The sequence below is a fragment of the Pleuronectes platessa genome, chromosome 16 (genome assembly GCF_947347685.1).
Source record: "Pleuronectes platessa chromosome 16, fPlePla1.1, whole genome shotgun sequence".
Classification (NCBI taxonomy): Eukaryota; Metazoa; Chordata; class Actinopteri; order Pleuronectiformes; family Pleuronectidae; genus Pleuronectes; species Pleuronectes platessa.
In genome coordinates this window covers 5,592,207-5,606,084 of record NC_070641.1, presented here as the reverse complement: position 1 = coordinate 5,606,084, position 13,878 = coordinate 5,592,207, and the positions used below count along the sequence as shown (strand labels likewise).

At 39.9% G+C, this 13,878-nt stretch overlaps 2 protein-coding genes across 2 annotated transcripts; both read left to right on the top strand.

The window, feature by feature from the left end:
- Positions 1 to 658: 658 nt before the first annotated feature.
- si:ch211-76l23.4 (uncharacterized) lies at positions 659 to 7,072 on the top strand. Its single transcript, XM_053443977.1, has 4 exons — positions 659 to 789; positions 3,703 to 3,834; positions 4,819 to 4,948; positions 5,796 to 7,072. Exons 2-4 carry the CDS (start codon positions 3,717 to 3,719, stop codon positions 6,046 to 6,048), a joined length of 501 nt encoding a protein of 166 aa, XP_053299952.1. The 5' UTR covers positions 659 to 789; positions 3,703 to 3,716; the 3' UTR covers positions 6,049 to 7,072.
- A 4,332-nt stretch (positions 7,073 to 11,404) lies between these two features.
- LOC128459032 (tripartite motif-containing protein 16) lies at positions 11,405 to 13,604 on the top strand. Its single transcript, XM_053444128.1, has one exon. The coding sequence runs from the start codon at positions 11,519 to 11,521 to the stop codon at positions 13,205 to 13,207; it is 1,689 nt and encodes a 562-aa protein (XP_053300103.1). The 5' UTR covers positions 11,405 to 11,518; the 3' UTR covers positions 13,208 to 13,604.
- Positions 13,605 to 13,878: the final 274 nt, after the last annotated feature.

Genomic DNA, 13,878 nt, shown 5'->3' with positions numbered 1-13,878 from the left:
TTTGTTTTTCACCTTTTTAGTTTTAATTTAGATTTATCATCACAATGACTCTTTAAATCTAAAAGTCTGTATCCGTCAGTCAAGATATTAAATAATTGGGTGCTGCTTTAAGTTAAATGTGCCCACAGACAAGACATACTATAACATAATAAAAAAAACTATATATATAATTTATAATATTTTGTATGTATTATTGTTATAATTTGTTGCTTAAAATTGAACTGAATTGAATACCTTTTACTTTAGTTCATTATTATTTTGAGCTGGAACCACCCTGTTAGATAACAAAGATATTACAATATTCTGTTAAATAGATACATTTTATTTCAGAACACACACACAGATATAGAGAGGGAGAGAGGGAGAGAGAGAGAGAGAGAGAGAGAGAGAGAGAGAGAGAGAGAGAGAGAGAGAGAGAGAGAGAGAGAGAGAGAGAGAGAGAGAGAGAGGGATGTAACAGATCAAACCAAGCAGGGTGTTGGAGCTTTGCCTCAAACCCATACCACACTGTTCTGACCACTGAGCCTCAATAATGATGGGGGAGAATATGATGCTATGTGTGTGTTTGTGTGTGTGTGTGTGTGTGTGAGTGTGTGTGTGTGTGTGTCTTCACGTGTTTTTTGAAAGCGAGTGTGAGGTTTTGAGTGTATATGCGTGTGCAGTCATGCTTGTGTGCAGCAGGGGTGTGTGTATTTTCTCCCTCTCTCTGTTGTTCTGTCTCTTTCTGCAGTACTTGCACGTTTGCCACCGACTCCTAGGAACCTCTGCAGGAGACGAGCTGCAAATCAGGTACACGCTATTGTTACACATTTATGTGCAGAGAACCGGGTTGTTTTTAAATATTGGTCACACTGATTCTTAATTCAAGTTCTTGTTGGGTATAAAAGATTAAGAAAACAAGGGGAAGGTGTTGGCTTACCTGTGATATCCAGAGGAAATTGTACATCTATCAGTTGTTTAAATTTCTTAGTTCTTTTGATTTTTCTATTATGATCAAAACCAACAAAAAAGATTTTAGGTGCTGCTTCGAAAGAAAACAGGACTCTGGCTTTGTGCATTCACGTGGCATAAAAACATGAATCCTCTAAGTGTGAAGAAGCCTTGAGATGAAACTGAATGAGACTCTTTATTAATGTTGAGCATGAATCTGAATAAGCAATCTTGTTGTTTAAAATTTCAATGAATCTGGGAATTTGCTTTCAAAACTTATTTCATGGATGCCAGATTGACCAGGGATAGAGTATATGACATTTTGAAGAAAACATGTGTGTGTATGTTTTTGTTTTATGATGAATCTTAGACACTAAAATCGTCTGCACATACACAACAATCCCTCAGCAAACCTTCAGTAAACCCTCTGTGTGTGGTGTCTTTGTAAAAAGTCAGCAGACAGTTAATTAAGTTCCTAACGGTTTTAAATTTACATTGACAATGTAAGTTGAATGCACTTATTGTAAGTCGCTTTGGATAAAGATCTGTTCTGTTATGTAATGTAAATTTAAACAATAGAACCTTTCAATTCTCACAGTCGAGCTTGGTCATTATTTCCATCAAACTTGGTTGAAGGATGGGTCATGCACCAAGAAAGAACTTGACATGGGGACTCTCTTAAACATTTTGAGATTTTTTTTTAACATTTCTCAGAGAATAATTAATGGATCGGAAATTATTAGCCATATTTTGGGGACTGATATTCATGATTGTGTAAAATTTGGTGCGGATTCAAATACAAATTTTGATGTATTGAATTAAAATATGTTTCACAAGGGGACTGCTGGGTTTGAAGGAGGTATATGCTCTGCTGAGTGAAATTCTACTTTCACCTATGTTTATTTGTGAGGAGGATTATGCATTCCTATATTGCGGCTAGCCACCAGGGGGCGATCATGATTTGGGTTCACTTTGGGGAACTGTGATGTTTTGCATCATTATTTGGTCAAACATATGAAATTTACCTAAACACACAAATCTAAGAAGACCAACTGTATAGTCTACTTGAAACTGTATAATTGCAGGTGTTTGTGTTGGATAATGTGTGTTTGTGTGTTTGTGAGTGTGTGTGTGTGTGTTTTTGTCGAACAAAGTAGTCATATACTCTGCATGTCTCTGCAGCTCTCCTCAAGATGTTTCCAAAGAGGCTCTGTTGGTTTAGTTTTGTTTATCAGCTCTGACTGGAGCTTGATCTCATTCCTTACCATGAGCCAACTGCAGGAGCTCATTGTTTCTTCGCTCCAGGGGCTGCATTCTCTGTTCCACCCTCTGCCACGCCTAGTAGATTTAAAAGTTTGTTGGATGAGAAAAGTTGAACCAGTTCCAAGCTGAGGTTAGGGTTGCAGGGTTCAGAACCGCAATGACACGATGACATCATGGATAAAAAATAAACTTAAAGCCTCATTTATGCTGCCCGTCGGAAACAGATGGAGCTGTCATCCGTTCCCTGCATCCATTTCGTCCCTATTGGTGCATGTCTTCTGAAATCTTACAGAAACAGTCAAAACAGACGAAAATGAGAAGTACCACCAGGAATCGTGGAGGGGCCATGTGGCTGTGATTTTCTAAATGATGTTACGCATGCACAGTGACAAACTTAGGACATATTATCGCATCCTCCTCCACCATCGCCATGCTTGTTGTTATCAGAAACTCTAAACTCTGTACTGCCATCTAGTGGATATTTTTCTTAACAATCATGCCAATGTCAAGGATGCAAGGAACTACTGGGGCAGTGAACGTTACATTGTTCCAAACGGAAGTATCTATTTTCATATGCAAAGCCATGGGCTTCATCTCACTTTCTACCAAATAGATCGTGATTTCATAGGTTTGCTTGAAGACCATAATGTCTAAATGTTTGTATGATGTGTCTGTGATAGTGGTTTGCATGAAAACTGTACAACTTTCTTGTTATTTATTTGTACACACAGTCTAACCCTATAATATTGATCGTAAAAGAATCGTTTGAAATTTTTATGACGTGGTTTGATATCATGTGTTACTTTGGCGGCTTGGTTTGTTTGGTTTAAGGTAGGGTCCACCAGGTCTATTCTACGTGGATTTGTGAAATAGGCCATCAATCTATTCATGTAAAAAATATTTTAAGGTTAAAGGTAAACTCAAGACCTACTTTTTTTAAAGTAGAATTTTTCTATTTACCCTTTTTCACAGGTATTTCCTTTACCAGTATTTACTGTATGTATGTCATCGTTAACTTTTTTACATTGTAAGTTAAAAACAAACAAACAACAACAAAAAATATTTTCTGAGTGATAACCAAAAAAAATCCACTCCCTAAAACAGCTAAAAAACCTTCTATAAATAAAATAATCTAGTTTTCATAAGTTTTTCGTGATTCCATGTCATAAATACCAGATATTCAGTCATTTTTATATTTGTAACCCTTTAAAATTACGTAAACATTTGTTTGTTTACGTAATAAAACAACATGTAATGATAAAGTCAAGGTAAAAAGGTGCTTAAATTGAATTAAAATATTAAACTGTAGAATGAATACTGCAGTTGAGTTACTCTGCACTGAAAGATGTGAGTAAATAGCTTCACTTAAAACGGAAACATTTAAAGGAAGAACTTTATGAAACACCAGTTTAAGATTTTTCTGCGGCTCTGGACCAAAGTTATCATAGGATCACTGTCCCAACAGCTGTAATGATATAATAATGTTATTATGAACATGTTCCCTCTTAGGTACTGGTACGATAATGGCCTCCAAACTGAGCGTGCTGCTGCTGTCTTTGGCCGTGGCCTCAGTGACAGTGCTGGCCCAAAGGCGGCGTCCGGTGAAGACCAACACCGAGGAGTGGAACTACAGAGATGGCTGTGAGCACCCAGATTACTCTCTGTTTACTATGGGTCAGAGGTCAAGTTCAGGGCTCATCATGATGATGTCAAAGCTAGAGGTGAAAGTTGAAGCAGCAAACCTGAAATTGGTTTCAATCAACCATCAATCAAATTTTAAACCTCAACAAAAGTAAGGAAAAACTACAAAAAAATACCTTTTCACAGGGTTATTTAGTTTAAGTTTCATTGATTGCACTAAGATTCAGGATGTGTTTCCTAATTCAGACGTGGGGAAACCCAAAAGGCACCGACCTCTGCCACTCAACGATAGAAAAATGCACTAACTGCGTTTGACAGTGTTAATAAACAATCTGACCAAATTTGAGCTTTGTGAAGGAAATAATGTCAGGTTGAAGGACAACACAAACATTTGAAACAATCTAAAAAGAGATATGAAGCTACAGTGAGTTAGCTTCGCATAGCATAAACAGTAGAAGTAAGAGGAGACAGATAGCCTGGCTTTGTCCAAAGCTAAAAAGTACATCTTCCAGTACCTCTAATGCTGAGAATACATAGAGTATCTTGTTTGGTTCATCTGTACACAACGATATAAAGATGAGAAGGATGAGGTGGATTTTTGTGCTGCTTCGAAAACATCCTGATGCTCTTCATCTTTAAAGCAACACTATGTAACTATTATTGTGCAACAGCGCCCTCTGCTGCCAGTCCCACCCACTAAACTGAAGCATAAATGAACGATGGATATTATCCATGATCCCAGGCTTCCTGACACCAAAAGCCAAAAACTCTGTTTCGAATTCTTCATATTTAAAGTTTCCTGGGTGAATGTTGGAATCTTTTTTATCTGATGAAATTTGCATGGTGTTGCTTTAAAATGAGTGGAGCGGATTCAGTTTTCCCTGAATATGATTCTGACTTTAAAAGAGTGTTAGACTCACAAGCCTTAATTGTTCCGTTCCGCATCGGTTGTAATATTTGTCAACATATCTCCTTCTGTCCCAGCTGAGAAAGTGAACATGCGTGGTGTGTCTAACCTGACTGAGGTTCTGGACAACTGGAAGTTCGACATCATGAACCAGATGAAAGGACTCCTGCAGAACGACCACCAGTCTTTGCTCCCCGATTACGCCCGGTATGTTTGAGAACTAACTGGGTCAGAACTTAAAAGTAATAGCTCAACACTTTGGAAGGTATGTTTCTTGTAGGTTAGATGAGACAATTGATATCACTCAAGAGCAGACTATCTTTTCCTCATGTGTGTTTCCAGTGAGTAGAATATTCCACATGAATGAAATCAGTCTGGAGGCAGAAACTCACCACAGGAACTTGGTTGACGCTTTAGGATGGAAATAAATGTTGAGGTTTCTATTGGGTCCACTCTATTTTGTTGCTGTTGTCATGAGAAACTGCGGCGGAAACGTGCATTTAAAAGTGAAAATAGAAGCCTGAAAGAAAGAGCTCGAGATTTTCCACAGAGAAGTTCTGGTGTTCACTGCTTCTCATCACAGTTAAGAGGTTGAGACATCATTATGGTCCAGAAGTCAAATAAACAATAAAAGATAATACATGTTTAAAGTGTCATTCTCTTTCGTTTTTCTTCAGCCACGACTTTTTCTGTAACCCACTTTTACATTTTCTCTTTTGCTAAATTTTTCTTCGACTTCGTGACTTTAAATTTGTCTCGAATACATTATGAATTTAAATGAAAACTTTTTGAATACTTTTTCCCATGATTCCCTCTCTATGCATTTTATATTCATGTGAGGAAATTATCAGAGTGGCGGGATTCTTTTGTTGGGACAAAAGACAACTTTAAAACTTGAGAGTTTGTTTTGTGCCTCTTTTACCTTCACTTGAATGCAGTGTGTTTGGGATATGTTGGAGGTGATCTGGGACCAGACTGATCATGTCAGACCTGCTCGATTCCTGATTCAAACCTCACCAGACAACGTATGTGCTCTCTGTATGTCCCTGTTCAGGATCCAACCGCTGTCTGAGGCTCTGGACGACCTCTACAAAGAGTTCAATGCCCTCAAATCTCACCTGGGCGACCTCACCGAGAAGTTCACCGCCATAGAAACTTTCGTTGATGAGATGAAGGCCAGTCGCGCCACAAACACCAACTCTGGCCCGGCCCCCGGTCCAGCTCCGGCTGCAGTCCCAAGACAGACCACTAGGAGGGTGATGAAGAAGAAGCCCACTTCCTCCTCCACCTCCTCCTCCTCCTCCTAACCAGCCGATGATGAGCTTCCTCTGCTCTCATGTTGGCTTCTCCTCACACTGCGTTCTGTCTCTGCCTTTTCTGAAGTAAAATATCATTAATCGTTTCATTATCATAATGTTCTGTGATCTTAACACATCAGGTCCACATTAAGAATCTGGTTATTACCACAAGACAAAGGAATTACTGAATTGTTATGAAAAGCACAAATTAGCCAAGAAATAGTTTATGCCGATTAGGTCAAATTAAACAGCATTAAAAACAGTTTTTTTAATGAATCCAGTAATTTGTCACAGGTTGAAATCCAAACATGATCTTGGTCTTTCACCTAATCACTCCTCCCTGTATAGATCAGTTTTCCTCACAGTGAACAGGAAATTACAGATTCTTAAGCTTTTTTCAAAGATGAACTCCAGAAAATGAAAATATTGACACATCAAGAGATTGTCCGGGTCCGCCACGTTCACAACAACAGTTCAGTTCTTCTTTCTTGTCTGTCAGATGTTTAAAGCATAGCAGTAAAAAGTTCTGGAAAATGTCCAGAGTAACCGACTCAGCCATTTGTGTTCTCACATTCAGCCCAACTTGTACAATATGTCCAGATTTCAGTTCAGGTCTGAAATCAGCTTCATTTAGTGACATCACTCACAGGTGAGATTTTCCATGACTGAAATTGGCCATTCCGCAGACTTTCATAGTGGATAAACTGAAGGCTATATTGAAACCTAAATAGAACAGGACCTGTAACTTGTAAAGTAGGGAGGGGGTTTCTCCTCACAGACTGGCCACTGTTTGCTCATTATGTCTCTCATAAATGTAACCTAAGATGTGACACCTGGGAACTTTGTATCTCACCACCAAAGACTTCCCCTGGAACTGATTAAAAACAACATACTCTCTTTTCAACCTGTAGAATGATATGTTTGTCAGGTTGGCTGCTGTTTTCTCTGCAATTGTATGTATTGGTTTGCGTTTAAGGTTTACTGCTTCACTATATAAGCTTCAAATAAATTCACTTTTTGCATTCATTCATCATTTCAGTTATTGTTTCCTCAAAATCTGCTTTACTCTGATTAGATATGACACAATCTGAAATTCAATTATTTAGCTCGAAAGGCTCCCGACAATACAGCCACCAGACTGTTAAATACACACTGGCCCTGAAAAAACTCTGGACTACCTCAACACCCAGGTCCTAGTCTCCCATGAGTCACCCCGTGTTTGTCCCTGTGTGTCTTATGTCTCCCATGTGCGCCCCCTCGTGGCAGCTCAATTGCTGCCTTTTGAGTCCAGGGAGAGTTGGAGAGTTCACAAATAATGTCAGTGCTGTCGGGTGATACGCACTGCCTTAAATCCCTGGTCATTGATAGATAATATTAACACTTTCCATCGCCATGCTGAGAAAAAATAATTGATAGGGGTTAGCAAACATTGGGGAATTTGCCTACACGCTTATCTGGGTCTCTGAGCTGTGCTACATGAAGAGGTGAAATACCTGTAGTGAACATGCTGGTATTACACATGAATTATAGGCAAAATAATCAAATCTATTGTTACAGACTATGATAAATAAAACTAGACAAATAAGCAGCCATAGTTTAAATCAACTTTCACCTTTGACCACCGCCAAAATCAAGAGAACTCCTTCATGAACTAGTCAAGTGAGACAAACCAGTGAAAATGTGGGATGATTAATTACAATGTGAAAGTGAGTCCTTGGTCTGAGTTGATTTACTGTATAGTCAGGTTGTGATTGACTGAGTGAATCTGGAACCGATGGTTTAGTTTTGGATCTTTCGCAAACAAAAATAACAAAACTGTGACCCCAACATGCATGTCAGCTCAAATAAATCACAGGCTGTTTCAATATATTCTTAGGGGACAGTAAAAATTTAAAACCTCCTTCGCTGATTTTTCATTAACTCATTAACTCACTTGTGTCACTAAGGCTCAATCCCATTTCAGCCCTTCTCTCTACCCGTTAGGTGTCCTGATTCTTGTTGGGATAGAGGGGTAGAGGCAAGTGTTAGAGCACTACAGTCCTCGAAATTTAATAATTTCTTCTATTAAAAATGATTTTAAAATTATGATAAAAATTGTAATATCTTAGTTTACTATTTTTTCAATGTATCATGTAAATTGTTTCACAACAACCGTGAAAAAAATTGATAACATGCTACCACTAGCATGCTAACGTAACATCGTTATTGCTAATTTATGCACGATAATCACTTATTTTGACTTCAGGCAGCAACTTGAGCTCCGCTGCTCCAATCATGTGACATACCTCAGTCTCCACAATCATCTATAATACACACCCACCTGATTAGGTGGTCTATTTACAGAGAATTTCCCCACCACTGCCTTTGTTCCTCCTGCTGATGCAGCATTGCCAGCTTCTTCAGCGTCTCAGCTGCTGACCATGTGATCGTTGTGCCTCGTCGCTTGTCTCTCTCAATCCGAATGAGTCCGGGTCCTCCAGGAAGGAAGTCTGCTTTATTCCTGAAAATATTTCACGAAAAACTTCCTGACTTTGCGGGCTGTGCACCGCATCCTAGAGGAGCTGTGCGCAAGCAACGTTCATTCATCAGGCCTGAACCACAAGGAAGTCTTCAAATCCTTCCTGACTATCCCTCTCTGTCCAAAAACTGCACTGTAAGAACTTTCAACCTCAAAACCTCATCTGTTAATCCAGTGTTTTCTTCTTTATATCATCCTTAAAGTGGCAGGTATAATTTTCATGTGAATTTTTGTATAAAAAGTTACATTAACATTATTAATTAATAAAAAAATTCCTCGAAACTTTCCTTTGTTTAATGCCTCTGCTGACATTGTCGTGAGTTGTTGGGAAAGGCACAATATTTCAGAGGCCTTCTCTTAAAATGCTATTTTGGTATAAATAGTGTTCACATATGGTTGCCAAAGTAGCCCTTGCTTTTTCCACACCCTCTAAGATGTATAAGCAAGTTTCTCTTCAACTCTTAAGGATGACTTCCTAGTAATTGACCGTGACACACCCTGTTGCAAACTTTTTTTAAATAACGTGTACATTATGTTGGCAAAAATTAAAAAGAAATCGAGCTACTCAATATAATTGCCTAACTTTTATTAATAACTAATAATCTGTATTTTCGGGGGCTATATACCTTCCTTGTCTCAATATTCAACAGAAATATTACGAGTGAATTTGTTTTCCTTTTATCTTTTGTTTTTCATGAAGTACATTCTGTGTCTTTCTTCTTTAATAAACAGTCCTGAGGGGTGGGCTTGGTGGCTCCTACACAGTTTATCAAGCCTAGGTTTTAGGTTATTCAGTGCCAGACGAACATTCTCCACTTTGTTTTCAATAGCTTCAATGTAGAAAAGCCACACTCACAGAGGTGTGTGTTGGCAAATGGAAGAGGGGATTTCAGAGCCCTCTCAGCCAGTGTAGGATAGTTCTTTTTTGACATACAACCAGTACTGTGGGAGTGAGAGGGCCTGATATTTCACCCTCAACTCCCATTCATTTGCCATGTCTATGAGTCTCTCCCTGAACATAGGATCCAGTCTCTCACTTACTCCTGGAGCAATTGGGTCTTATATATATGGGACTTCGACAAATCCCTGCAGGTGCTACAGGTGGGACGGGATCAGTGGTGAAATGGTGCCTGAATCAACTGGTCAAGCTGTGGGATCATCTCTGTCACTCCCTACTTGAGATTGGCCTACCACATGCAGTTTTTCTTTGTAAAAGCATATACTTCTGCACATGTAATATGTATGTCTCACATCCCTGCATGCTCTAATCCCATTCCCCCCCTTGGCCCTAGCCCTTAGCCCTTCCCCTTCCTTTTGCATGTTCACGTGTAGTGAGTCGTACCCAGAATCCCTTGCGAATCACCGGCATGACATGATGATTTCCTGGCCAATGGTGATAACTGACTCATCAGCTAATTTAAATTCTCCAGAGCTTTAATCTCAGATCTTTGTGCTGAACTGAGTCAAGTAGTAAACAGACCGACCCATCACATTAAAAAGTCTTCACCACTCTGGGTTCATTCGATATTAAAAATAAAGTACCTGTTTGCACTGACTAATTTCACTTCACAATGATAGTACACCACCTACGATTGTTACCCAGACATTATCAGCACAATCTGATTTTGAATTTTAAAGTCCCAAAAAAGTTGGACCTTCGGCACAACTTACCCCAAGGTGGGGACAAAATGAAACCCCACACAGGAGACAGGGATAGTGTGCCGCTGGGCTACTTTGGCTTGACTTCACCGCCTGATCTTCAACCAACATCGTTGTTGTAACATTGTCCAATTGACAAAGAATTGCTCACACTACATCAGAGCACCTACTTGAACAGATCTATTAGTTTGTATGTAATAATACAGCGCCACCTATTGGCAACAGGAAAAAAGCTTTGTTTTACAACTATCATTCAATGTACATAAAATGTTCACAGTGTGATGTGCTATTTGATAGCGTGGACAGTAAATAGCAATTGGCAGGCAAGAATCGACATCACGTGCTGGACGCAGGAAGTGAAGCGTTTATCGTTGCCTCAGTGCGCAAAACGCATGCAACGCTTCAAAATGCATGTGCTCAGGCCTGTTCAGTGCTGCTCTGCAGTCCTAGAGATTGTAGAGATTGTAATTTTATTATTTAAGATATATATTTTTATTTATATTTAAATTTGTAATTTAGATCATACGCAGGAGACCCAGGAAGAGGCATCGGTCACACCCCAACAGGTTTTTCTTTATTTGTGAAGCACTTTGCTTTGAGATGAGCTTTTATAAATAAATTAATGATTTATTATTATTGGATGCATCTATTTGAATTTACTTTAATTGTTACTCTAGTCTATGTTATGAATGAAGGATAACATACTCTGCCTCTTACTAAATGCTCCTCTTAACAACAGGTTTATGAACAGGCCTCAGTGAAATGCAGTGAAGTCTGAAAAACCGTCAACTTCTTCCTGCTCTCAAACACAACCAGCTCCTCCCACTCAGGATATAGAAATGGAATGTGTGCAGCCTGCATCCGGTCCTGTGACCATGAAACAAGTGTCTTTCTCTACATTTTATTTCAGGTACTTCACTGTTTGAACTTCTATCCACATGTAACCGATGTATTAATGTAATAAGTTTATATTACACCAAAAATTTAGGAGATGTTTTGCTGTTGTTTTTCATGTATATAACGGTTTTCATTATCATTTTGAGTCCAACCCCCGAGATCTAACAAACTATCTAATAAACTTTCATAAACCAGAATATATCTCATTGAATAAATCACAAACAGCTTTAGTTGCTGGCAGACAGTGTGGCAACACTGCTGAGGAGAGGTGAGACCATACTGTTGCTCTTTTCAATAGTGTGTTAATGTGGTAAAAAGAGGAAGTGAACAGGACAGGAATGAGCAGAGACTGTGTTTCTGTTCAGAGAAAGAGGAACAATTCTACAGTCACTGGCACCGGGTGAAATGGCGCAGCAAGAAAAACAACTGGACAGAGAAACACTCTGCTGTCCGATCTGTCTGGATCTACTGAAGGATCCGGTGACTACTGTCTGTGGACACAGCTACTGTAAGAGCTGTATTAACACCCACTGGGACATTGGGGATGAGAGAGGAAGCTACAGCTGCCCTAGGTGTAGACAGACCTTCACACCGAGGCCTGTCCTGGGGAAAAGCACCATGTTAGCTGATATAGTGGAGGAGCTGCAGAAGACTGGACTCCAAGCTGCTCCTGCTGATCACTGCTATGCTGGACCTGAAGATGTGGCCTGTGATGTCTGCACTGGGAGAAAACTGAAAGCTCTCAAGACCTGTTTGGTTTGTTTGGCCTCTTATTGTGAAAAACACCTCCAGCCTCATTTTGAGTCAGCTGCATTTAAGAAGCACAATATGGTGGAGCCCTCGAAGAAGCTCCAGGAGAACATCTGCTCTCGTCACAATGAGGTGTTGAAGATGTTCTGCCGCACTGATCAGCAGTGTATCTGTTATCTCTGCTCTGTGGATGAACATAAAGACCATGACACGGTGTCAGCTGCAGCAGAAAGGACTGAGAAGCAGAGAGAGCTCGGGCTGAGGAGACAAACAATCCAGCAGGGAGTTCAGGACAGAGAGAAAGATGTGAAGCTACTGCAACAGGAGGAGGAGGCCGTCAATGGCTCTGCGGATAAAGCAGTGGAGGACAGTGAAAAGATCTTAGCTGAGCTGATCCGTCTGCTGAAGAAAAGAAGATCTGATGTGAAGAAGCAGATCAGATCCCAGCAGGAAACTGCAGTGAGTCGAGTCAGAGAACTTCAGCAGAGACTGGAGCAGGATATCACTGAGCTGAAGAAGAAAGACCATGAACTGAAGCAGCTCTCAGACACAGAGGATCACATCCAGTTTCTACACGACTACCCCTCACTGTCACCAGTCAGTGAATCTACATACTCATCCAGCATCAGGATCCGTCCACTGAGGTACTTTGAGGACGTGACAGCAGCTGTGTCACAGGTCAGAAGTCGACTACAGGACATTCTGAGTGAGACAGAGACAGAGATTTTACAGATTGTGTCTCAAGTGGATGTTTTACTGCCACAGCCAGAGCCAAAGACCAGAGCTGACTTCTTAAAATATTCACAGGAAATCACACTGGATCCGAACACAGTAAACACAAATCTGTTATTTTTGAAGGGAAACAGAAAAGTAACACGTTTGAGAGAAAAACTGTCTTATCCTAATCACGCAGACAGATTCACTGGTTGGCGTCAGGTCCTGAGTAGAGAGAGTCTGACTGGACGTTGTTACTGGGAGGTGGAGATGGAGGTGGAGATGGAAGTGAGAGGACGAGTTGGTGTAGCAGTCACATACAAGAATATCAGTAGAGCAGGGAAATCAGATGAATGCAGACTTGGATTCAATGATAAATCTTGGTCATTATATTGTGATAGAAACAGGTATAACTTGTATTACAACAGCATCGTGACTCCAGTGTCAGGTCCCCTGTCCTCCAGAGTAGGAGTGTACCTGGATCACAGTGCAGGTGTTCTGTCCTTCTACAGCGTCTCAGACACCATGACTCTCCTCCACAGGGTCCAGACCACATTCACTCAGCCTCTCTATGCTGGAGTTGGGGTTAGTTATTCTGGATCCACAGCTGAGTTCTGTAAACTCAAATAGACTTGAGTCATTAAAAGCAGTGATTTAGATTCTGTGTGTAAATCTTTAACTTCTTTTGTCTCCATGATTGTTGATCAAAGTTCGGCGTGGTGACGTTTCGGCTCCGCACACAGAGATCAGCTGTCAATCAAACACTGACCTTCCTTTATCTCACTTTGTAAGGACAGAAATCTATAATTACACTGACATGATTGTGTTTGAAAGAACTAATGTTGCTGTTGTTTTCTGGATCAATGTAGAAAAAAGGTTCTGTGATGTTTTAGAACCTGTATTGATCCTGATCATCATCAATGAGCTGATTATTTGATACTACACATTGAATTCTCGTATATATGTATAAAGCAATACAAATCGAATGTGTGAAAAAGCAGAAAGTTGAAATAAAGAATAAATCCAGTCTGTACTTTTGTCCTCATTCAAAGCTTATGGAGACAAAGTGAAACTCATGTGAGAGAATAACTGAGACAGTTTTCCTCCTGAAACTCCACAAACCTCCGTGTTCATGTTGAGTCTAATCAAAGTGCTCTTTTAAAATGACACATTTCTCATTGTCTGTCATTTCAGTTTTCTCCTGATGTTCAGATTTCCACTCGACCGTGATGAAAGATCAAATACTTATTATTCACCATTTGCAGAGTTGTATCTCACACAGCAATCATTAAACTTCCTCC

Coding starts and splice junctions, on each gene's coding strand:
- si:ch211-76l23.4 (XM_053443977.1), top strand. CDS start 3,717: ATGGCCTCCAAACTGAGCGTGCTGCTGCTGTCTTTGGCCGTGGCCTCA. Junction 3,835..4,818: donor GTGGAACTACAGAGATGGCT/GTGAGCACCCAG, acceptor CTTCTGTCCCAG/CTGAGAAAGTGAACATGCGT. Junction 4,949..5,795: donor TTGCTCCCCGATTACGCCCG/GTATGTTTGAGA, acceptor GTCCCTGTTCAG/GATCCAACCGCTGTCTGAGG.
- LOC128459032 (XM_053444128.1), top strand. CDS start 11,519: ATGGCGCAGCAAGAAAAACAACTGGACAGAGAAACACTCTGCTGTCCG.